We start from the raw sequence: 23,630 nt of genomic DNA on the forward strand, positions 1-23,630 counted from the left end.
AGAACCCCCTAGGCTACTTGTTAAATGCTCGTTCCTGGGCCCCACCCCTGAGCTACTTAAGCCAAAGCCTGAGGGTAAAGCCCAAGTTTCTTACCAAGCTCTTTGGGTGATAAAAAGTGCCTGAAGAGATGACTATTTTCTGGACACAGTGGCCCAAGGAGGACAGGACATAGGCAGGCAGACACAGTGCCCTGTGCCTCAAGACACCTGTTTATTGGGGACACAACTCTGCGACAGGGATGACAGGAATCGTACCAAAAATAGCAACGTCTACAGGGCCCCTGGAGGGGCTAGAAGGGTACAGTGCCCCCACCCCCACCCATTGTACAAAAATAAACTCTCACGCCTATGGACCAGCAAAGACTGGCAAAGCTGCCCCTCACCAGGAACACTCCTCTCTGCCAGCCCTGGGACCCCGTTCTTTGATCCTCACCCCTGCCACTTCTAAGGCACTGTGACTCTCTCTTGGGCTGGGTGGGTATCGCCCAGGTATCGCCCACCCACCCTCCTAACGCCCTCTGCCCCCTCCACCTCTGGTCCGCCCGGGGCTGGGATATGGGTCCCACGCTGCCCCCTGCTGGCTGCTCTACCCAACTACCTCTAGCGCGGCCCCGCTCCTGCGGGGTAAACTCACTAAGCTAACAGCCCGTAAGAGGGCTCCCTACCTTTCTTGCCCCCCCAGCCCAGCCTCTCCTGAACGCAACAGCCCGGGGCCCTCCTCCCCTTCCTGCGGAGGACTGGGAGGGGTCTCTCCGGACGGTGCCCGGGCATAGGGCGGGGATGCATCGGCCTGGGGCGGCCTGCGGCCCCGAGCCCTGCGGCTGTGGTGCACTTGCAGGTGCAAGGCCATGAGCTCGGGGGCTCCAGTGGCGAAGGGACAGAAGAGGCATCGGTGGAGGGCACCCCCCGGCCCAGCCTCGCCTCCCGGCCCTGCCCGCAGGGACAGGTCGAGGGGTTCGGCCTCACCGCCTCGCCCGTTGCGCAGGGTCCTCCCGGGGCTGGCGGGCTTCCGACGGGACCCCGACGCGGCGCCGCTCGAGGGAGGCCGAGAGCTCGCTGTGCCCTCCACCCAGGTCGCAGGCTGCGCAGCCGGCTTGGCTCCCGACGACTGGGTTGCACCCCGCTGGGAAGGGGGTGGCGGCTCTGGAGGAGGCCCGGGGCCTGCCCCGCTCTTCTGCTCCCGGTGGTGGCGCTGCAGGTGATACTTGAGCGACCCGGACTGGGTGCCCGCGTAGTCGCAGTGCGGACACTTGTAGGGGCGCTCTCCTGGAGGGAGGGGGGTGCGATAGGGCCCGAGTCACCATCACTGCCAGCCCTAACCCGCAATTCACTCCACGTACAGACAGACCTCCGGGCCAGGAAGAAAACCGCGCCTCTCCCACCCCTCCGATTTAATTAAGAGGCGTTTCCTAACGATCTCATCTGGACAATCCGAAGGCAGCCGAATGTCATCTCCCGGCGTTTCCCATAGAACCTCTCACCCCCCTTCCTGCCCTCCAGTCCCCTCCCCACCCCGGAGGCTGCCCCCCTCACCTGTGTGCACTCGCAGGTGCACTTTGAGGTGATGCGCTGAGCGGAAGGATTTTCCACAAAAGGGGCAATCCTTGCCGGTGGCCCCCCGGCCCCCTTCAGGCCGGGTCCCTCCAACTAGGAGCCCATTCTCTTCTGCAATACACACATTAAAAGAAGTCAGAGGGACCCTGTGCCCTAACCCTATTAGGGCCTTGTGTCCCCATACCCACCCACAGTATTGCTTCCCCTCCCAGCCCAGAAGGAAACAGCATGTTTGCGGGAACCTGAGGGGTCTGATTTGCTGTGAGTGGAAATGTACCCTCAAAAGGTTGTAAAGCCTCCAGAGGAGGAAAATTGGGAAATAAGAAACAGGTCCTTTTTAAAAAGGAGGGGACAGGAGGGCAGTGGTGGCGTCAGAGTGCGCCCAGGATGCCGAAATCCTCAGAGAAAGGAGACCCTTACGTACCCTGCGTGGCGGTGGACCTCGCCGGGGCCCCCGCAGCAGTCGCAGAGTGCCCTGGGCCCTCGCCTGAGCGCGGGGGCAGTGAAGCCAGAGGGCCCACCGCCCTGCTGCGGGCCCAGGTTTCTTCCTCTGCCTCCACCACCTCCTCTTCCTCGTCCGGCTCCTCCGCGCGGTGCCGGCGAGCCCGGCCTGGGAGAGCAGAGGGCAGTGGGCGGAAGCCTCCAAAGCTGCGGCCAGCCCCAGGCTCAGCGCCCTCACCATTGGGCCGGGCCTCGCCGGCTCGCAGGCTCAGGTATCCCAGGAGGCTCGGAGGCTCACGGCGCTCAGCCGGGGTGGGCGCCGGGGCCAAGAGGAGCGCGGGACCCAGAGGCTCATAGGCCAGCAGGCCCAGGTCAGGAGGCTGGGGTGCCCGGGCAGGCCCAGAACCAGGCCCCGGGGCACGCAGCGGGCCCAGCTTGCTGGCGTGCACCTTCATGTGGTTCTTAAGGAACCAGGGCTCCTTGAAGCAGCGGCCACAAACAGGACATGCATGATCGAAGGAGGCCTTGTGCTTGCGCATGTGGCCCTTGAGAAACCAGGACTGCGTAAAGCTCTGGCCACACACTTGACAGCGGAACTCCGGAGGCGCGGGGGTCTCCTCGGGAGCAGCAGGAGCGGAGACGGGGGTTGCCTCACGTTCAGGCTCCGGCTCGGGCTCAGGGACGGATCTGGGTTCAGGCTGGGGTGGAGGCTGAGGCTGGGGTGCAGCCGAGGTGGCCGCCAGGGGGCGCTCAGGAGCTCCGTGGGCCGTCAGGCTGTGGTGCAGCAGCTCCTCCTCCTGGCTGGAGCCGAAACTGCACAGGCCGCACTTCCAGGGCCTGTGCAGAATGTGCAGGTGGCGTTCGCGCTCCGCCGCGGTGCGAAACTTGCCTTTGCAGAAAGGGCAACGGAAGGCGGACGACGAAGGAGCCTGGGACCGCGCCAGGCCCTCAGTGGCAGGGGTGGCCTGCAGGCCCGCTGAGCTTCGGGGTCTCCCCAGCCGCGCTTCCCGCAGTAGCGCGCGCTCCTCCAACTCCAGCAACAGGCGCGCGGCGGGGCTTCGCGGGCGCTCAGGCTGGTGCGTGCGCAGGTGCGAGCGCAGCAGCGCCCGCTGCGCAGCACGGTGGCCGCAGTGCGGGCACTGGAAGGCCTGGGCGCCTGGGTGCGCCCGTAGGTGCAAAGCCAGGATAGAGTTGAAGCGGAAGCGCTTCCCGCATACAGGGCAGGGGAAGCGCCGTTCGCCTGTGCGACTCTCAGACCAGCCCACTGCTCCCATCCCCGGAGACCCGGCGCTTACGCCTGGCCCGTTGGAGTAGTGCTGCAGATCCAGTTCGCCGTCGAAGGCCGGTGGCGACGGCGCTAGGTGGCCGCCCGGGGCGCGGGGACGTGAGCCCTGTGGAGAAAGATGTGAGTAGAGCAAAAAGGTGGAGAAGGGAGAGCTGTGGGGAAAGCAAGGGCATGGAGAGCCAGAGGAACCCGAGGGAGGGTGGGTCAGGGCCTGAACCACGAACACTGGGTGCCCCTCCCACTCACCTTGGGGAGGCTCGGGGATGAATGGGAATTGAGCTGTTAGGGCCACGAAAACAACTTCTGGTAATGGGAGGCCAAACAGAGAGAGAAAGAGAGAGAGGTAGGGAGGGGAGGAAGTATAGTTGCAGGTACTCATAGGTTCAGGCCAGAGCTTCACTCACCTCCATGGACCCCCTTCACATTCTTTGGTTCTGAGGAGTGCAGGGAAGAGGAGGAGGAAAAGCTGCTAGTGAAGGCAACAGGTGCTGAAGAGCTAAAGCAAGAGAGACAGATTTGGAGGAAGAGGTGAGCCCTGGTTTTCAGCAGTGGGAAGAGTCACCCCAAACCCCAGACTCTTAGCACCCTGAAACCTATCCCTTCTCCTTCCTTACATCCTGAGACAGGAGGGGGCTGCTGTCTTCAAAACTTGTACTCCTTTATTTGCCCACAAGTCTCCCTGATAACCCAGATTTCTTCCCCCAAATTATTCGTATGAAATGCCTTGTCCAGAACAACCACTACCACCACCAAGCCCCCCCGCCCACTTCCTCTCAACCCTCGTGGTGGAGGAGACCATCACAGTATACCCTTCTCTCATTTAGGTTGGGCTGTGCAGCTTGAAGAGCAAATGGGGTGGGCTTGCCATGCTCCCCAGTTATCCAAGTGGGACCAGTTGCTCTCAGACCGCTAACTGACCAGCCAGCCAAACATTCTTCCAGGCTCCATAGTTCTTCCTTCTGCCTTTACCCTGTCTTTCTGTCTTTCCCCCTCTTTCTTCCTCCCTCCGCCTGGATTCCTGATCCATTCATTTCCATTCATTACAGAGACTCATTCATGCATGGGAGAGAAACACCTCCCAGCAGCAGAGAGTCTGGAGACAGACAGAGGGGGAGGGGCATGAAGGGGGAGAGAGCCAGAGGGAGAGGGAATGAAGAGAGAGTTGGGGGAGGAGTGGAAGTTAAGGGGCGCTGCTGGCTTTGGGAAGGGGTTAAAAACTGCAAATACCGGATTGGATTCATCCCCTTGTTTCAAACCTTGGAGCCTGCAGTTTGATGGGGCATCTCAGCCCCTTTGTCCAGGGCTGTTCCAAAGCAGGCTTTCCTCCTCTCTGCAGGGGAGAGGCTCCCTCACACAAGAGGAGGATTACACAGGCTCTGAGCTCAAGAGGCTGGAGTGAGGGACGGGGGGCGGGGCTGGGCCATCTGCACAGATAGGGGCTCAGCACATACTGTGAGCTGGAAAGGGTTAAAGTTCTCCAGGCTAAAATTCTCTGGGCCTGGGATGTGCAGAGCTCCAGTTCTGAGGATGAAGAGCAGTGAGAGGAAGAGGACTTGGTGGCTGGAGAAGGGGGGCGGGGGTCGGGGGTGGAACCTCCTGATTCTAAGCTGCAGAGGAGGTTAGCATTAGGACTTAGAAGCAACCCCAGAATTAAGATTCATGGAGATAGGCCTAGGAGAATGGACCAGAACTCATCCAGTCTATCTTTCTTACTTACATATAGAATTGTATCTGGTCAAGGCTAGACAAATGTGGGCCTAACCTTTTTTTTTTTTTTTTTTTTTTGCCTGAGATAGAAAGAATATTTGAGATATAAAGAACTTCCTTATAATAGGCATTGTGAAACTGAAATCGGTTACTGAGAAAGAAAAGGACTCAGCATTACTTTGCTTAAGGATCTTTAATAGAAGAGAACTGAGCCAGGAGTCAGCCCTGCAACGAGAAAAGGCTCTGGAGATCCAAGGCTTCTTTAATTTTTGACATTTAGTAGATAGGATAAGACTCTATGAAGGGGCAGGTACCTGTTACATGTGGAATCTGTGTTATGGGAATTTTATTAAGAGGAGATTAATTAACAAAATGTCTTTGTCCAAGGATCAGTAAACAACCTCCAGCACCACTTTTAATATCTGTATTTCTGTAGCTCCAAATTAAGGCATCCACCCTCATTTTCTGGATCCTCGAAATAAGCCCCTTTCCTGAGACCAAGAGCCTAGCCAAGTTCGCTGAGTAGTATAATGAAAGGTGAATTAGAGTACAACTGAGGGGTGCAAGACTATTGTGGGCCCAGTCAGACCATTAATAGCCCTGCAATCCTCAGTAAATCACTTAACCTCCTGGTTTACTCATCTGTAAAATAAGAGGGTTGGACTGATTTATACTGATGGTCCCTTCCAGTTCAGAAGTTTTGTGGTTCTGAGTCACAGGACTCTTCTGGACCCCAGAAAGATGCTGAAACAAATGGTCATTCCTTCAGTACCATGGAGAGTGCAGTGGGCTACCAGAGGAGCCACTTTGGCCACCTCCGTACCATAGAGCAATGAAGTACTAGAGGGGCCACATTTGCCATTTTAGCACCACAGATAAGGCACTGAGAAAAGCCAGAGGATTTGTAAAAATTCCTATCTGGAAACCATAGAGGGGGAAAAAAAATAGTGGTACCAGAGGGATTATTTTGGCCTTTTGGATGTCACTGAAAATAGACAGATATAATAGAAAATAGATGTAACTAGAAGAATTTTAATTAGCTATAAGGAGTGTTCTGACAGTTACAGTTTGTACATCCTGGAATGAGTTACTGAGGCATCGTATGTGGGTCCATCACATTCTGTTGCTCTCCTGGGGATTCCCGGAACATCCTGGTGTACAGCCAATCTGGTATATTCAGAGGAAGCAGATGGTGGGGGAGGAGGGGGGAGGCTGGGAATACTGCATGGTCATAGCTGACTAACCTATGGGCACATACTCTGATTCTGAGAAGATTCTAGAGCCCCTAAAACTGCCTATAGGATAGTAAACAAAATACCTCATGGGAGGCTGACCTCATATCCAAGGCAAGTAGAGTAGGAATTGGGCAAAAGCTTCCTCCCCCAAACAAAACAAAAACAAAAAACCTGCTTTGCACATAGCAGTTTCCAGGATGGAAATCCAGTGATATACAAGAAGGCCCAAATTGAAGCTGAATTCCCAAGAAGGGAAAGTTTCCCCAGAGGGTGGCCTCAAATCAACAAAACCACTGAGAGACCCTCCTAGGCCCAGTCAAGATCTCCTGAATCATCTCCTCACCAAATGGGGTCCCAAGAACCTGATCCCATGAGTTTTTCTCAATAGGAAAAAGCACTGACAGAGCCCCAGATTTTATGAACTGACCTGGGACCTAGATCATGCATGTACTGCCTGTGGGCAATAGTCAGAGTTTTCTATAGTCAGGCCCTAAACACCAGCCATGAGACTTAGCCAGACAGTAGCACTGACCTACTTTCCACCCCCACTGGGAATCAAGGGTTACCTTACCCTTATTTGGGTTCTATAGGGATGCAGGGCCAGGGATAGGGATCTAAAATCTTTCCAAAGCAACAGGCCAATTCCTTTTATGTGCTAGGAGAGCTGGTGTGGACCATCATACCTTACTGAGTAGGGAAGGATGGAAGGGTTGGTGAGAAGACTCTTAGAAACAACTGGGACAAGTACATAGAAGCATCTGCTGACTGGAGGACCATGAAGATTGTCCCTCAAGCTTTGTGATTCAAAAGTTTTTAGGGTCAAAGTGTAAGGGGCAAGTGTTCAGCACTTGAAGTATATTTGTGACTAGGTCTCTGCCTCTGGTCATTTCTAATATTGTACATGATGTTTTTCCCTCTGAAAATCCTTATACCTTCCAAGTCCCCTAACAATTGATTAACGCTGCACTAGATGGAGTTAAAAGGAAAGGGAACTCCTTAGGTGGTCTAGAGTCAAGACCACTTTTATCACACAGACATGTCAGTAGTTCACTTTTATGGTCTCCTCTCCATGGCCCTCTGAACCTCATTGCTCAGGTGGCTCCCCCAAACTGACCCCACAGCATAGCTTGCCCACCTTTTAGATCCAGTTCTTGGGAAAGCCTCCTTCCCTCCATCCTCACTGCCCTGAGTTGGGGTTACAGACCTCAGTCATGGGTTTCAAATGTACAGCCTGAGGTGAGAGGAAGGTACACCTGCTCACCTACTGCCACCCCACCATGGAGAATCTTATCCCAGGGGCATGTCCCAACTTGACCCCTCTTCTGAAAGTTCTGGAACACCTGGATTTGGGGGAGGGGGCATGTAGCCAGCCCTAAGCCCCTTTAGCTGGAGCTGACCCTAGAAAGGTCAGAGTCTTGGCACCCATAGGAACCTCAGTTCTCAGATTAGGGGGTGGGGAGTGGGTAGGAGAGCCTCTGGGAAAATCTCCCTCCCAGAAGTAGATTGGCAAGTAGGGCAAGACCTTTCATCCTGCACAAGAGGTTCTTCCAGCAGCACCCCAGACCCCTCCCGGGGAAGATAAACCAGAAGGATGATGGGGGACAGGGCTGGGAGACTGGGAGGCCAGGGCTCAGCTACCCGGGCCGGGAGAACAAAAGCTGAGTTGCAGCCGCCTCCGCCGCTGCCGCCGGCCGAGCTCTTTGTGACACTTTGTTTGGGACGCAGAGAGGGAAGCACCCCCCATCCTCTCCCCTCCCCCACCCCCCGATCCCGGAGAGTTTGGGTCCCTTCCCCCTCCTCCATCAGCCCTACCTGGGCCGGGGGGCACTCATCCACTCTGGCTCCCAGCTTTGCCGCCCCGCACCCCAGGCCCCTCGCGCCCTGCATTCGGGCCCCTACAAAGACGCCCGCCCCCCCACTCCCGCTGGCCTTTCCCCTTTGGTGTCCGCTTTCCCGGCTCCCCCACCTGCCCCCCCCCTCGAGGCCCCCCTAGCTCTCCAGGCTTCCGTGGCCGCCGCCCCCACCCCGCCCCCCCAGGAGCTCTGGGCGAAGTTTGCTTGGGGCCGAGCCGGCGCCCCTCCCCCGCCCCCGCCCCCTGCACCTGCTCCGAGCCGGGAGCGCGTAACGGCCCCCCGCTCCGGGAGGGGGGGCGGGGGCCGGGGGCGGGGGCCGGGTGGCGGAGGGGGGGCCGGGAGTGGGGGGAGCAGCTACTCACGAGCCCCGGGCGGGCGGCGGCGGAGCGGGCGGCGGCGGCGGCGGCGGCGGGCGGCGGGCCGGCGGCGCGGGCGTCAGCGTTACGTGGGGCCGGGGGAGATGCGCCGGGCCCCGGCCCCCCCGCCCCCGGCCCGGCCCCCGCCCCCTCCCCGGTCCCCCGCCCCCGGCCCTGGCCCGCATTGTGTGCGGCGGGAGGCGGCCCGGCCATTAGCATGCGGGGGGCGGCGCGGCGGGGCTGGGAGCCGCGCGGGAGCGAGAGCGGGAGCGGGGCTCTGGCTCCGGGGACAGGGAGCTGGGGACCCCGGGAGCCGCGAGAGGCGGCCGCCAGGGGCGGGGTGCGGGCCGTTTGGAGACTGGGGGCGCTGTCGGAGGGAAGGAGGGAGGGAGCGGGGGTGGGGCGCACGGATGATTCCAACAGGAGACTGGAAGAGATTTTGAAAGGTCATCTCGTCCTTCCCCCAGCCTCCAAGCGGACTGCCCCTCCCACCCTAAACCCGGACATACCAGGGAAGGAGCTGGCTCTGCCGCTCTTTCTGCCCCAACATGCACAGACTCGGGAAGTTCTTCCTGGGGTTTTATCTCAAAGCCTCTCCCTTACAATTTCTGCCTCTCTTTTGGGGGAGGAGGAGGGGCGATTATAGAGATAGTTAATGTCTGCCGTATAAGAAACATTATTAAAGTTACTCTCCGGTCCTTTCCCTTCTTGATAAACAATTCCTGCTCCTTCCTCTCGAATTCTGTTTTTCCATTCCTTAAGTCACTTTAATGGCTCTTCAATACAACAAATATTTACTGAGTGTTTACTAAGTACCAGGCACCTATGCTCAGCGCCGTGGGGGATGAACACATGAGGGGAATGTAGTACCCTCCCTGGAGGAGATTGTAATCCAGACAGGGACTGCAAATTTGTAAGTAGGATACTTAGATTTAATCAATATTTACCGAATGCCTGTTCACATATTTAATAGTATATAATCCTTCCAATAACACTGTGAAATATAATTGGTCTGCATTTACAGGTAAGGGAAATGAGGCTAAAAGAGTCGCTTTCCACTGGCCTACCAGCTCAGGGATGCTCAGCCCAACATCTCACATTCTATCAGGCCATTGCCACAAAATAAAATTAATGTACATAAGGATCGAGGAGGGGGTAGACACACAACAGTTCTCAGGATCCCTTTAAATGTGATTTCCACTCCCCAGGAAAGAAGAGTGGGCACAGTGTTCCAGTGAGTGTTGGCCCAGCACTGAGCAGGGCAGAAGTGGCTTACAAAGGCCACTTGCCTCCCAGGACCCTGCCTCCTGGTACTAACTCCTGGGGGTCTTCTGGCTCAGTCGTCTTCTGTAATCAATAATAATAATAATAGCCACTAACATTTACTGAGCATGTATGTGCCAGGTGCTGGACTGAGTTGGTTCATATGCATTTTCTCTTTTAATACTTAAGGCAATCTCTTGAGATTGATATTCCCTTTATTGATAAGGAAACAGCGAGATTAAGTACCTTGCCCAAGGTCACCCACGTAGATCTGGGCTTTGAACATAGGTCTGATTGCCCCCAGACCTCAGGCTCTGCACCAAGATGGACTTTTCCTATTTTTGATGTACAGAATATATATTTGGGCCCATGTGATTCTGCTTCTTATTGTATGAATAAATGACCCTAGCTTAGCTTATGAATAAGCCCTGTAGTATATGAGGTACATCAGTATGACCTCATCAGCACCATTAATGGTTATTATGCACCTACCCTGAGTCAGCAACCCTTCACAGTCATATTATTATCCCCCTTTTAATCACTCAGTTTCAACAAACTGAGGTTCAATTGGTAGAATAATGTATCCAAGGCCACACAGCTCGGAAAGTGGCAGAGTTTGCCCGGCTGCAAGGCAACTTCTGTCCCTCAAAAATATTAATTGTTGCAATAGTGTCCTTCCCGAGACTGACCATTTAAGGACCATCTTCTATACATGTCTAGCTGCAGGTTATCACTGAGTCAAAAGCAATCCCTACTATAAATAGAGCTCTCCATCCACTTAGTCAGTGTCCGATCCAGAGTAAATCCTTCAAGAAAGGAATGAGAGAGGAGAAACTGTCCAGAAAGTGAGAGACAGGAAGCCAGGTCTTGGCTGGTCTTGGGACAAATCTTCAAGCAGTAATGACGGGACTAATTCAGAGAGTAATGTGGGATTTCCCTAGGGAACAGCAAGTAATTTGAGGAGGAAGCCCCCTAAAAAAAGGAGAAAGATTAGATGGAAATGGGGGGAAATTGGGGCCCAGGGTGGTAGTGTCCATGTATAAGGTGAGTGGATAAGGTGAGTGATCAGAAGAGGAACCCAGGATGGGCAGAGATGGGGTCAGTAGGAAACAGGAACAGAATGAGTTAGGGCTGGGTGTCTTGTGGAGTGAACTGAGGCTGGTGTCTACCCAGCACCACTCCCTGGATCCTGAGGCCCTCATAGGGACCTTTGCCCCACCACACCCCAGCCCTGATAGCCTGTCTCTGCCAGGACAAGTTTGTCTTCTGCTCTGAGCTACCGGGCCCTACCAGGAGCTCCAGGGCCAGCTGGGACCCATCCCTTTGGAGCAGCTGCTTCAGACTAGGTAAGTGTGAGGCCCCGAGCCTCAAGTCCCTGGATATTGGAAGCAGACAGAGGGGCAGCTGAAAGAGATGTTGCTGCATGTCCTGTCTCCTGATAGGTGCCATAATGAATTTTTCCCAGGCTAGGAAGCACTGAGCTCTAGTGGTCAAGGGAGCCATGGAGGAGAGAGCTGGTCAGCGAGAGCAAGACAGACCCAGCCTTCGTCTGGAAAAGCTACAGCACTGGGCCAGGCACAGGCAGAGTGGGCACCTCTTGGTGCTGGCGGTGAGGCCAGGCTGCCCCACCCCAACTTGTACCCCAATTCAATTCCACCCATGTTTAGTGAGCACCTATCATCTGCCTGAAACTGTGCTAGGCTCTGAGTGGGAGGAGGGTGGAGGAAACATAGAATAAACAATGCAAGACCCTGCATCTCCAAGTAGCTTCCATCATGTGGGGAAAACACATAGTTAAGTAACTGAACTATGACATGAGGCAGAAAAAATTAAATGATATCCCCTTCTTTTATGGCTCTTGGTTGACTACTCTCCACCACTTGGGAGGAAGGAAGGGAATCCCTAACAGTTCTCCTTCAACTACCCTGCATCTGGCCTCCAGGTGAGCCAGCTATGGCTGGCAGTGGCTGTGGTGCCCTTTGCTATCTCAGTTGCCTGCCTGAACTCTGCTTGTCACATGGCCACAGCACTGCCACTTGGGCCTGGCGTACTGGTAAGAACTACCATACGGGAGGGTGGAAGGAAGGTCCTGGGGGGCCCCTCCCTAATGGGCCAGAGCTCACCACTTGCCTTTCTCATCATTCAGGGTCTCCTCACTGGGATTGTAACCCTTGAGCTGCGCAGAGCACCCCGTCTCTGGAAGGTGAGAGGGGAAGAGAATGCAGTACTATTTTCCCACCCCCTAAAACACACACACACCTCAGCCCAGGAAGTGGATTTCTAACTGTTGACTAATTGTGTTAGTTATCTGCCCGTGACTGGTCTAAAAGACTGAGGAGGGAAACAAGGAAGTTGGAGGGCTGATGGTCCCGTTTGGAGGTGGAAGAATAGGAGCTGAGTTTTGTTTTCAGCTAGGCTACAGGTGGGGCTTGGGGTTGCAGTGAGTCCCCTAGGCTGGGCAGGGCTGAACTAACTCACTGGCAGGTGCACGCCATGATGCTATTCAACACCTTCAATCTGATCTTGGGCTTCATTGCGTTCGTGGTCGAAGTGGTGAAGACAGCCTTGATGTCTGCCCCAACTGTCCCCTCCCAGGTACAAGTGAATAAAGGAGAATGGGGGAGGATGAGGAGGCAAGAGGAGGGGAAAGGGCAGGGGCAAATAGGTGCAGGGTCGCCTGCAGCACACCCTCAGCCCTATCTACCTACAGCTAGCCGGCTTGCTGGTGCTGGAGCTCAGTGCTGAGGCCTTCACCCTAGGGGGAGTGCTGGTCTCAGCATACTCCCTGTTCCTGCTGAGCCAGAGGAAGCCAGGATGCTGCCAGAGCCAGAGTCTGCACTACCAGGAGCTGCAGGAGGTATTGAGGGCAGGGAGGAAGCAGCTAGCTAGCACTTCATTTTTTCACTGGCTATCCTGGTCGATGGTACTTAAGGGAAAACAATGGGGCAGCAGGGAAAGGAAGGGGTCCTAAACTGAAACTGACTGGTTTTCTGGCTTTGGACATTTCTCCCCTAGTGGTGGGTAAGAGTGAATTGAGTATCTAAATGGGGCTAAAAATGTGGGAGAGCATTAGAAATCTGCGTAAATATTGGAAGGGCTATGGGAACACGAGAAAAAAAATGGGAGAGGAGGAAGCTGCATCTGTCTGGGATTCCTCATTTCTCACCCTTACAGTTTGCTTGCCTCACACCTGTCTGGTTTTCAGGGTCTCTCAGAATTAGAGGAAGTTCCTGATTTGGAGACTGGTCCCACGGTGGCTAGCAGAGCAAACAGAACAAATGAGTGAGCTGGCAAGGGGAAGCAGACAGGTGTTGCTTTCCTACCCGGCGGGAGCGTTCTCCAGACCCTCCTGCACCCCATCCCACCGAACTCAAACTAGATGGAGTCCCCTGAGACCTACTTGAAGTCTGGTGGAGTGCCTTCAATCTTCACTCAGACTAGGCCCCTTTCTTTTTCCTTCCCTGCTGCGGAGAGCAATACCTAGACCGAGTCTTAAACCACCTCACCGCCCTGAAAATCTGCCCGCCTGCAGGATATCCTTAAACCAACTTTCAGCTAGACCCATTTTTCTCCCTTCTATCCTCACCCTCCTTCCCCACTGCCTCCCCATCCTGCTTCACATGTGCCTCATCTCACTATTTCCAAGATTTCCACCTTTCACAATCCCATCCACTAAAAACCCGTACACGCCCACTCTCTGAAATCAATTCACAACGGGTGCTTTCGTTCTCTCGCTTCGATCCGGTTCCTTTCTACTCTAGCGGAGACTACAAATCCCAGGATGCCCCGCTACCCTGTGGCCCGCTGGGAAATAAAGAACCTTCCCTCCGCGGTAGGGGCGCTGTGCATCTGCTAAGTGACGCGAAGCCCTGGAAGTCGGGGCTTGGCTGAGAGTTTCTTCGGACGCGACCACTGGCCCAGCGTGCAGGGAGGAGCCGGACGGGCTATTCTGCGCGGGGGCGCCACCACCCCAACCTCGGTAACGGAGAGCTGATTGTGGGTCTACATTCCTACATCCGGCAGCTTCGGAGACGGGCAGGGGCTGAGGGCTGGCCGTCGGCAGAGCTAGGGTTTCCCAGATGCTGTCGCCGTGCCCCCTCCCACAGTGCCCAGGTGCAAAGTCCTGAGACTTGGAGCGCGCGCGAGAAAGGGGTTGGAGATGATGAGTCAGAAGGCCAGGGCACTTCTCATCCCCCTCCCCCGGGGCCTACGCGCCTGAGGAGGACGGACTGGCTGGGCAGACGGGTGGACCGGGCAGGAAGAGGGAGGGACACGGCGACCCGACCTAAGGTTTCCCGCCTCTTGCGAGCACGCCGGTGTAAGGAGCCCGCGTTGCCGCCACCCTTTCTCTCCAAGGTGGGAGCGGGACTGCGCAGGCTCAGCCTCTCGGCAGCCCAGCCGACCTTTGATCCCAGCTGCGGGGCGGTTGCTGAAGTTCTGGTTTTGCTCAATCCCCACCGTTTATGATCTTTGCAAGTGTGCAAGGATGGCAGGCTCAGGTGGGCTTGAGAAAAGCCCAGGAAAACGGGGGCACCCTGTAGCACCAGCCCCACAGCTTACTAGCGGCTAGAAAAACTAGAAGTTGACCAGAGCTGCAGTACTAAGAGAACTCACCCCAAATTCACATAGTGCCCAGGATGGGTGTGCGCCTCACACTCATTTTTGTTCCCACTTGAGAAGGCTTCTTTCCCTAGAGAATGCTGCTTCTCCGGGCTTAGCCAAGCCCAGGCACCAGTGAGGAAAGAGCGCAGCCTGGCTGCGTTGCCCTGACATTGCAGTGGCGCCAGCGGCAGCTCCTTTCTGTTTGTGACACCTTGGGAGTGGTAATAGTCGCCCTATGACAAGATTGTGTGACTCTTAGTGGGTGGGGACAGTTCTGGGATTAGGCTCTGGAATGGTGAAAACAAGATTTGGGCCTCCCCCTTCTCCTCCTCCAAGTCTAAATGCCAGAATAATGGAGAGCTCATCTGTGAAGGACTCAAAATGCTTTCTTCAAAATCAGAAGGTGGTGGTAGCTGAGGAAGCTGGGGGTAAAAATCAATTCATTCTCACTGTCTTCCACTTAGGAGCAACAGCTTTTAGTGATATGATCAGATGTCTAGAAATTGCATTTTAGTTCTTGGAGAAGTTCAGTCCCCACGCAGATGAACCTTGTATCAGGTTAGGCTAGGTTATGCTGTGGTAACAATGCCAAAATCTCAGTGGCCTAAAACTGCAAAGGTTTATCTCTCACACTACATGTCTAGGGTACTCTGGCAGGGTGCTCTGCTCCTTGTAAGTGATTCAGGTAACCAAGCCCATGGAGCGCCACCATTTTGAGATCCTATCTTGTAACCATGAGACTAATCCCGCCTATCTCCACCCCCTTCCCCAGTTGTGAAGTAAGCATGAAGAATTGTTCATGGGCTCTTAAATGCTTCTGCCTCAAAGGGTTACATATCACTTCCACACACATTTCATGGGCCAAAGCAAGTCATATAGCCACACCCAATTTCAGGATGGTTAGAAGGGCAATCTCTTCATATGCCTGGAAGGGGAGTAGAAATACTTCATTAAAAGAAGGGGAAGTAGTAATTTGCAATGATTCTTGAACAGCTTAGCAGTTGGAATTCATCCATTCTAGCAGTTATGCCCATATCTACTTCTTTGGTTTTGTTCCATGAACCACTAAAATGAAGTTCTTTTTTAAAAATTTATTTATTTTATTTATTTATTTTTGTTTGCGTTGGGTCTTCGTTGCTATGCGGGGGGCTTTCTCTAGCGGGGGTGAGCAGGGGCTACTCTGTTGTGGTGCATGGGCTTCTCATTGCAGTGGCTTCTCTTGTTGCAGAGCATGGGCTCTAGGCGCACGGGCTTCAGTAGTTGTGGCACGTGGGCTCTAGAGCGCAGGCTCAGTAGTTGTGGCGCACGGGCTTAGTTGCTCCACAGCATGTGGGATCTTCCCGGACCAGGGCTCGAACCCGTGTCCCCTGCATTGGCAGGCAGATTCTTAACCACTGCGCCACCAGGGAAGCCCCTAAAATGAAGTTCTTAATAGAAATTTTCCTCCCAGAATAATACTGGGAGTCAGGAAATCTAGACTCTGGTTTTGATGTGTAAGTTTGGGCAAGTCAGACCTCTCTGAACTACATTTTGCTTAAATGGAGATTATAATATTTACCCTCTCTACCTTACTGGAGTACCAAGGCTCAAATAAAATCACACATGAAAAAATACTTTAAAACTAAAAAGCACTTCAGAGGTTGAAAATAAATTGCCTATAGGGACGAGGAGTGGTGTAAATGAGTGAAGCAGATTAGGTATGAGTTAATAGGGAGTGGTGGGAACTATGGCAAACTAGAGAGCCCACATTCTGTTGAAAGACTAACCGCACTCATCTCTACCCAATTGCCATGTGGGACTGTGGGCTTGGTATTGCCATTGTTCCAGTTTTCCTATAAAAGTCAGAAATTCTGACTTTTTAAATGTGAAATCTTCTGCTTTTAAAATGTTGATAACTGATTTTTTAAAAACTGAGGACCAGATTTGGCCCATAGTCCTTCAGTTATTGTCTCTCCATTATACAAACATACGGTAGAAATTCAGGTTTTAGATATGCAATATGGTTCTTGTAGGCCCTTGAGGCCTGTTCTGAAATTCAAGAGTCTTGGAGAGATTTTACATTAGGTTCTTAAAACCTTTTTTTATCATATCCCTCTCATATTGGTTCTCAGGGAGGGGGCATTTTGCCCCCAGGGGTTATTTGGCAGTTTTTGGTAGTGACAGCTTTGGGGGGAGGAGGCATATATAACCAAAGGGGCATTAGGTGATAAGTTGGAAGATCAGAGATTTACTCCCAGTGCTACTGATCCCCCTTTCCTGTGCATTATCCTCTGCCAACTGCAAGTGAAGACTGTGTGAGACTTGGCCTGTGGGCCTCATTATGCCCACCCCCCCCCCCATCCCACCCAACGCTGCCTATTGCCAGAGTCCCCAGCTGCTCCATGAAAGCATTCTGCTTTGCTGCAATGCTGCCCAGCAACTTCTGTATCTGCCCCTTCATCAGTTTGGCAGCCTCTGTGAAAGTCACTCGTATTTTACTTGAATTGCTGCCCATTGGAACTTCACAAAAAGAAGTGACTGTGACAAGGTTCCTGCTGACGTCAGTTTTTAAAGGCCTTGACCCCTATCCGTGCTTTAAGCATTGGAGAAATATGTGGCTTCATATGCAGCTGAATTCTGTGGTGGTTGGGAAATTCTCCATGTTGATGAATTTTACCCTCATTTCTTTGAAATTCAGTAATGTATTCTGGCCTCGAATACATGATTATAGACAAGTGACCTTTCCCCAGTGAAATATCTGCTTTTGCAGATGGTTCAGGTTTTGTGTCCTGGGCTGCGTCCTCTGCTGCCATCTCGTGGCCTCTTTGCTGCCCCGGTCGAGGTCTCACAAAGGGCCTTCCCGCAAGGTAATGGCGTGTGTCAGCGGCTTAGTTGGAGAAGGAGTCTCTGCTCACTGTGGGGCGTGCTCCCAAATCCCTCCCCTGCTGTGAGTCCACCTGGGCAGACACACATGCCGCTTGGTGCGTCGCGAGTAGGCTGGAGGCGCAGGGCCCTTCCGGGTCATTCTCAGCCCCTTGGGCCTCTATGTGTTATGCAATCCTGGACTCGAGCCACGAAATCAGTAAACTCAACTACCCAGGAGTAATCGGAGCTGACCTCGCCTGCTTGGCCTGATGAATGCCCCGCGGCCTCTCGCCACTCGCCAGCCGGGGCTGGGATATTCTTTATCTTAGTGAAAAGAGATGATTACCCCGTCAGGTTTCTGGATTTCGTTTTCTTGTCTAGGCCCATTTTGGGTTGCTTTGTGTACACGCGCTTCATTCTTGACTTGCCCAGCGGTGCTGCCTCAATTTCGATGTTTGATTGCTGGATTGAGCAGGACAGTGGCAGTGTGTCACTGTTAGGCAGTGTCTCCTATAAATATGACAGGATCTGAGCACTGTAGTGATCAGAGGTCCATCTCCAGGGCACAGGGAATCTAGGAGACTGCCCTAGTAGCTGGGTTACTGGTGACTGAGCAGTGAGTGACTCATGCAGGAGGAAAGGCAGGAAAATCTTATTTGGTGCTAATTTTTTTTCATTATAATAATGTGTTTAAAACCTTCCAGTTGTTAAAGTAAATGTGTAGAACTGTCCCTTAGTTGTTAGCCCCACCTGTATGCTTTACACATGTTCGGCTTCTTCTGGAGAGCCCTGACTCTACCAGGCCCCCCTTATCCCTAACCCCAGAATTGGAGGAGGAAGAGGAAGAGGAAGGAAGAGAGGAGGAGGAGCAAAAGGAGGAGGAGGTGGGGAGGAGAAATTGCTGCCTTTAGTGTTTGTTTTAATCTGCTTTTCCCTGTATAAAAATTCAGGGGGAAAGGCCTCCTTGTATGGCCTCCGCCATTTCCTAGGCTACTAAAACTGGTGTGCACTGCCGCTCTTTAAAATTCAGGTGCCGCTTACTTAATGAGAGTTGTCTTCTGTTTCTCTTGTTTTTCCTTCTTTGCCTACATTTTTTCAGCCATATTTATATTTTGTGTTGCACGTTATTCTTGATTCTACTTATCATCTGAATCTTTGGTTTATTTTTCTTATTAGAAACTTTTCCTGTGTTCTGTCCAGAGGGAATGAGTCGTCTTTGTTGATTCTTGTTTGTTTTTCGTTGCCTTTGTAAAGTTTTCTTGTTTATAATATTTTTCCACAAGTCCAAGCTCCCCAGATATGATTTAATTTGTTTTGCTTCTTTATAATTATGTGCTCACTTTATAAGGAAGATGCTCGCTTTATAAGGAAAATGCTTTGCACCCACTCTTAAGCTTTAGGTAAAGTGAGAGGACTCAAAGTCATGGCATAAGAGAAACGGGATGGATGTCTTCGTGAATCTCAAAGATAATTATGAGGAAGAGAAACTGTTCTTTGTGAACCTAAGAAGTGAAGCTGGGTCCAATGGTTACGTATTATAGAGAGGCCAGTTTTAGACCAAAAAAGAGAAACTGAACACCTTTCAAAAGATGCGCTGCTTTGAAGTTAGGCTGTCAACCTCTGGGTATGTTTGAGGTGTTTTGTGCAATGCACTTCTGCACAGATAGGTTGTTGAAGCAAGTTTTCAAATATCAACTGAATGGTTGGAATACATAACCTTTAATTTCTCCTCCGACACTAAGATTTGGTTTCTCAGCAGTGGTGGTGTTTTTTTAGTAGACCCATCCATACTCTCTCATCTGAATGACCGGCGCTGGGCGAAAGTGTAAAGTATTCCTCTAGTCCCTAGAACAGAGTTTATCAACTGTGGCACTACTGACATTTGGGCCAGATAATTCTTTGTTGTGGAAGGCTGTCCCTTGCATTGTAGGATGTTTAGCAGCATCCCTGGCTTCTAACCACTAAATACCAGTAGCACTCCTCTCCCTAAATGTGACAACTAAAAATGTCTCCAGACATTGCCAAGTATCCCTTGGGGAGCAAAATTGCCCCCTCATAGGGCATGAAAACCAATGCCCTAGAGAGATATGATCAGAAAGATTTCAAGAACTTAGTGTTTAACTTCTCCAAGATTCTTATATTTAAAAAGAACCTACAAAGACCTGCAAGAACCATACTGCACACTCAAAACCTTAAATCTTCTCTTTGTGCCCCCATTCTCCCTTCTGAATTTTCCGTCATTTTTTTTTCTTTTTTTTTTTTAATAAATTTATTTATTTTTTGTTTATTTATTTTTGGCTGCGCTGGGTCTTCATTGCTGCGCACGGGCTTTCTCTAGTTGCTGAGAGCAGGGGGCTACTCTTTGTTGCGGTGCGCGGGCTCCTTATGGAGGTGGCTTCTCTTGTTGCAGAGCGCGGGCTCTAGAGCGCAGGCTCGGTAGTTGTGGTGCACGGGCTTAGTTTCCCCACAGCATGTGGGATCTTCCTGGACCAGGGATCAAACCCCTGTCTCCTGCATTGGTAGGCGGATTCTTAACCGCTGCGCTACCAGGGAAGCCCCTGAATTTTCCATCTTAACTGGTGTGATCACTTGGTCACATAAGCTGAATGCTAAACTCCTCTCCCTCACTTCCTGTAGCCAAATGCTCACCACACTCTATAGATTTTCTTCCTGCTCTTGAATCAGTCTTCTCCTCATCACCACCACCCCTGCCCTAGTTCAGGCCCCCACCACTTCTCACCTACTACAGAAAAAGCTTCCTAAATAGTTTCTATCTTTCACATAGCCACATAAACGTGACCACATAGCTTCCCTGCTTAAAAGCTCTTCAGTCATCTCCGTCCTATAAGATCAGCTCCAAGCTTTTTTAAATGATGCAGTGATCCCTGTGATCTGGCCCCCGCCTTTGCAGTGCCGTCTCTCACATCCCCTCCCTTGCACTACACTCTTCAGTGACAGCAGTCTGAAGAAGGTGGCATTGGCGTGCAGCCTTAAAATTTTGTTTTAATTATTAATTAATATGTATGAGAAACACTTCCACCCCATCTTTGAGCTTTACCCTCTCCCTCTTTTTTTTTCTTTTTGATTAGCCCAAGGATGATGATGATGACAGCAATGACTCAGTGATGGGCGGGGTGGGGGTCAGGGCTGTTTGTTGCGCACATTAATAGGAAGTCAGAACAATTAAAACACCAGTGATAAGTCAAAGCCATGTCATGTCAAAATAGCTAAGTCAAAACATCTCACTTTGGCACATATGTTTCTTTCTTTTTTTTTTTTTGGACCTTTAGTAATTTTTATTATTGCAATTACAAATAATGTTGCATTGAACATTCCTATACATGCATCTTTTCACACATTCATAATATTATCAGCAGGTTAAATTCCTAGAAGTAGAATTCTTGGGTCAATGGCACATATGTTTCTTACTTCCATGCCTTATTCAAGCTGTTGTAACTAGTCCAACCCCATATTGCTAACTGGTACTGTTTCTTTAAGACCCAGCTTAGTCTTCACCTACTTTGGGAAGCTTCCCTGACCTCTCCCATCACCACCAAGACTGTACTCTTACAGTGCTCTACACATAGTTCTATACGTATTGTGAAGAGGATCAGAATGCACCACCCCAAAATGTGCCACATTGGCATGGGGATTGTTTTTATTGGAAGACAAATAAGAAGCAGCAAACTCAGAAAATGCTCTCTGCCCTCCCCCTATCTCAATAAAAATGGGCTGTAAATTTCCCTTTGTGAGGGTCTTCCCCACCCTCTCTCCTCCTTCTCAGGAGGAAGAAAAACAACCATTACACTGCAGACAGAGAGTCAGCACCATGAATGGGTCCATACAAACAAACCTTACTAAAATCACACTTATCTTCCATCAGTTTCCCCTATATACTTACTTTCCTGCAATCTACGACCCCTAGAAGCCCAAAATGCTTTTCCTTTGTCTTGTCACTTCTCCACAATTCCTCACCCTTTGTTAAAATGGTATATAGGACTTTGCTAGTAGCACAGTGGTTAAGACTCCGCCTGCCAATGCAGGGGACATGGGTTTGAGCCCTGGTCCAGGAAGATACCACATGCCGTGGAGCAACTAAGCCCGTGAGCCACAACTACTGAGCCTGCGTGCCACAACTACTGAAGCTCATGCACCTAGAGCCCGTGCTCTTCAACAAGAGAAGCCACTGCAATGAGAAGCCCACACACTGCAATGAAGAGTAGCCCCCGCTCAGCAATGAAGACCCAATGCAAAAAAAAAAAAGGTATATAATACCCTGTGTCTAATCGCCCTGAGCCTTCATTTCTTTTCTGTAAAGATCCTCTGTATACATAAAAATTGAACTATTAACATCAAGTGAAATGTGTATGCCTTTTCTCCTGTTAATTTGCCTTTTGTCAATTTAATTTGCAAGCTCCAGCTACTAAACCAAAGAGGGTAGGGTAGAGAAAAGTTTTTCCTTCCCCTACAATTGAAATTATCATTTATGTGCCCACCTTTGAAGAGAGAACCGTGTTTTATTCATCTTTATAACCCCAGAACCTAGCTAAGTGAATGGCATAAGGAGACATTCAATACATGTTTACTGAATGAATGAATAAATTAAATCAGAAGGAGTCTTAGAAGGCATTCTACTCAACACAGAAACTCCTGTGCAACATTCTGATAGTCATTCATTCTCTGCTAAAACATTAACAGTAATGGTGCTACTAGAGAAAATCACTCAAAAATGGCAGCTGGTGCCACAAAAAATTCATGATCTCAAACTGCAACTAGATCCTAAAGGCAACCCCATAATACTACTATTGGCAGTTCTAAATGTCCACAGCTTCTGCTTCAAGTTTTTTGTATTGTTTTGCTTTGTTTTCAGTAGTTATTCTAAAGTGCATCTGGAAGAATAAACAAATGAAAATGAAAGAAAGGGAAGGAAGGAAGGGCTTCTAACAAGAAGAGTAATAAGGTGAGACTTGGTCTATCAGCTATTAATGTATATTATAAAGATGAAAAATTAAAACATTATGGTATTGACATCAGAATAGACAGATAGATGAATGGAATAGAATAGAGTCAAAAAAAGAGCTCAAGTATATACAAAGATTTAACATATTTTAGTAGCACTATTTCTTATCAGTCAGTTAATCATAAACTAATTTTTTTCAGTAAGTGATGTTGGAATAACTGCATAACTATTTGCACTAAGTTACACTTCTATCATACTCCATGCACCAAAATAAATTCTAGACTTAAATGGAAAAAATCAAAACCATAAAAATATGAGAAGGAATATAGTAATTATTTATATAACCTGGGGCAGATGAGAGCTTTTAGATATAACACTAATAGCAGAAACTAAAAAAAAAGATTGATTTTACATTAAAAATTTTAGGCTTTCTATCAAAAAAAATCACAATAAAGATAAAGTTCAAATATAAAGTTAAGAAAGGATGACTGAGAGTAACATATAGCTAAAAGATTGTTAGTATTAATATTGAATCTTTTCTTATAGAAAAACTGATAAAGGCAAAACAGCCAATTTACCAAATAAAGAAATTTAAATGGCCAGTAAATCTATGAAAGATGATTTGTATTCATAGTAGTTAAATAAATACAATTTATTTATTTTTTTTGGCTTCACCTTGCAGCATGAGGGATCTTAGTTCCCCAACCAGAGATCGAACCTGTGCCCCCTGCAGTGGAAGCGCAGAATCTTAACTACTGGACCACCAGGGAAGTACCTAAATAAATGCAATTTAAAACAGTACGATGCCATTTTGTGCCAATCACATTGTTATTTTTAAATGCGTAAAACCCATCACTGGTGAGTGTGCAAGGAAATAGGCACTTTCTTATACCTCTGATAGGACTGTAAATTGGTACAACAGTAATGGAAAGCAATTTAACATCTTGTATATACAGGTTAAAAATTACCTACCCTTGGCCCAGCAATTCTGCATCTAGGAATTTTCTGCAGGAATACTTTTGGACATGTATAAGGAGTTACCTATTGAAATGTTCAGTACAGCATTAATTTTTCAAGTGCAAGGAGTTCTAAATGTCTAACAATAAGGTAGTTGATTTTTAAAGTATAATAAATGTAGAGATTGAAATATTATACTATATTATACTGGCATAAAAAAGACTAAAAGATGTGCATGGTATATTCCTAAGTGGAAAAACAAAAACAAAAAAAACACATTGCATCATTGCATCCAGTTAAAAAATGGCAAAAGTCTTGAATAGACATTTCTCCAAAAAATTTGCAAATGACCAAAAAACACATGAAAATGATGTTGCGCATCATTAGTCATTAGGGAAATACAATTCAAAACCACAACAAGATACTACTTTACCACTTCACAGCTACTAGGAGAGCTATAAAAACAACGGCAACAAATGGAAAATGACAGGTGTTGGCAAGGATGTGGAGAAATTGGAACTCTCATGTATTGCTGGTAGGAACGTAAATGCTGCTGTGGAAAACAACTTGGTG

The 23,630-nt window shown here is 50.3% G+C and overlaps 2 protein-coding genes across 13 annotated transcripts; one reads left to right on the forward strand and one right to left on the reverse strand.

The window, feature by feature from the left end:
* Positions 1-192: 192 nt before the first annotated feature.
* ZNF219 (zinc finger protein 219) lies at positions 193-14,421 on the reverse strand. 6 transcript variants are annotated; one of them, XM_059913782.1, is made up of 5 exons: positions 14,309-14,421; positions 3,685-3,776; positions 1,979-3,386; positions 1,534-1,665; positions 193-1,266 (listed from the first exon to the last, which is right to left on the reverse strand). In XM_059913782.1, exons 2-5 carry the CDS (start codon positions 3,688-3,690, stop codon positions 662-664), a joined length of 2,151 nt encoding a protein of 716 aa, XP_059769765.1. In that variant the 5' UTR covers positions 3,691-3,776; positions 14,309-14,421; the 3' UTR covers positions 193-661. The 6 variants fall into 6 exon arrangements, with proteins under 6 accessions (XP_059769765.1, XP_059769769.1, XP_059769766.1 ...); XM_059913786.1 differs by lacking the exons at positions 3,685-3,776; positions 14,309-14,421 and adding exons at positions 8,438-8,858; positions 8,941-9,043; XM_059913783.1 differs by lacking the exon at positions 14,309-14,421 and adding an exon at positions 8,941-8,957.
* Positions 8,936-22,911, forward strand: TMEM253 (transmembrane protein 253). 7 transcript variants are annotated; one of them, XR_009500873.1, is made up of 12 exons: positions 8,936-9,344; positions 10,947-11,040; positions 11,160-11,303; positions 11,637-11,747; positions 11,841-11,897; positions 12,179-12,289; positions 12,405-12,551; positions 12,900-12,976; positions 13,531-13,690; positions 21,184-21,404; positions 22,011-22,100; positions 22,783-22,911. XR_009500873.1 is itself a non-coding variant. In XM_059913788.1 (8 exons), exons 3-8 carry the CDS (start codon positions 11,196-11,198, stop codon positions 12,978-12,980), a joined length of 615 nt encoding a protein of 204 aa, XP_059769771.1. In that variant the 5' UTR covers positions 8,936-9,344; positions 10,947-11,040; positions 11,160-11,195; the 3' UTR covers positions 12,981-13,475. The 7 variants fall into 7 exon arrangements, 1 of the variants encoding a protein (XP_059769771.1); XR_009500871.1 differs by having other exon boundaries at positions 13,531-13,673; XR_009500874.1 differs by lacking the exon at positions 21,184-21,404.
* Positions 22,912-23,630: the final 719 nt, after the last annotated feature.

This window comes from Balaenoptera ricei, chromosome 2 (genome assembly GCF_028023285.1).
Source record: "Balaenoptera ricei isolate mBalRic1 chromosome 2, mBalRic1.hap2, whole genome shotgun sequence".
NCBI classification, from domain to species: domain Eukaryota; kingdom Metazoa; phylum Chordata; class Mammalia; order Artiodactyla; family Balaenopteridae; genus Balaenoptera; species Balaenoptera ricei.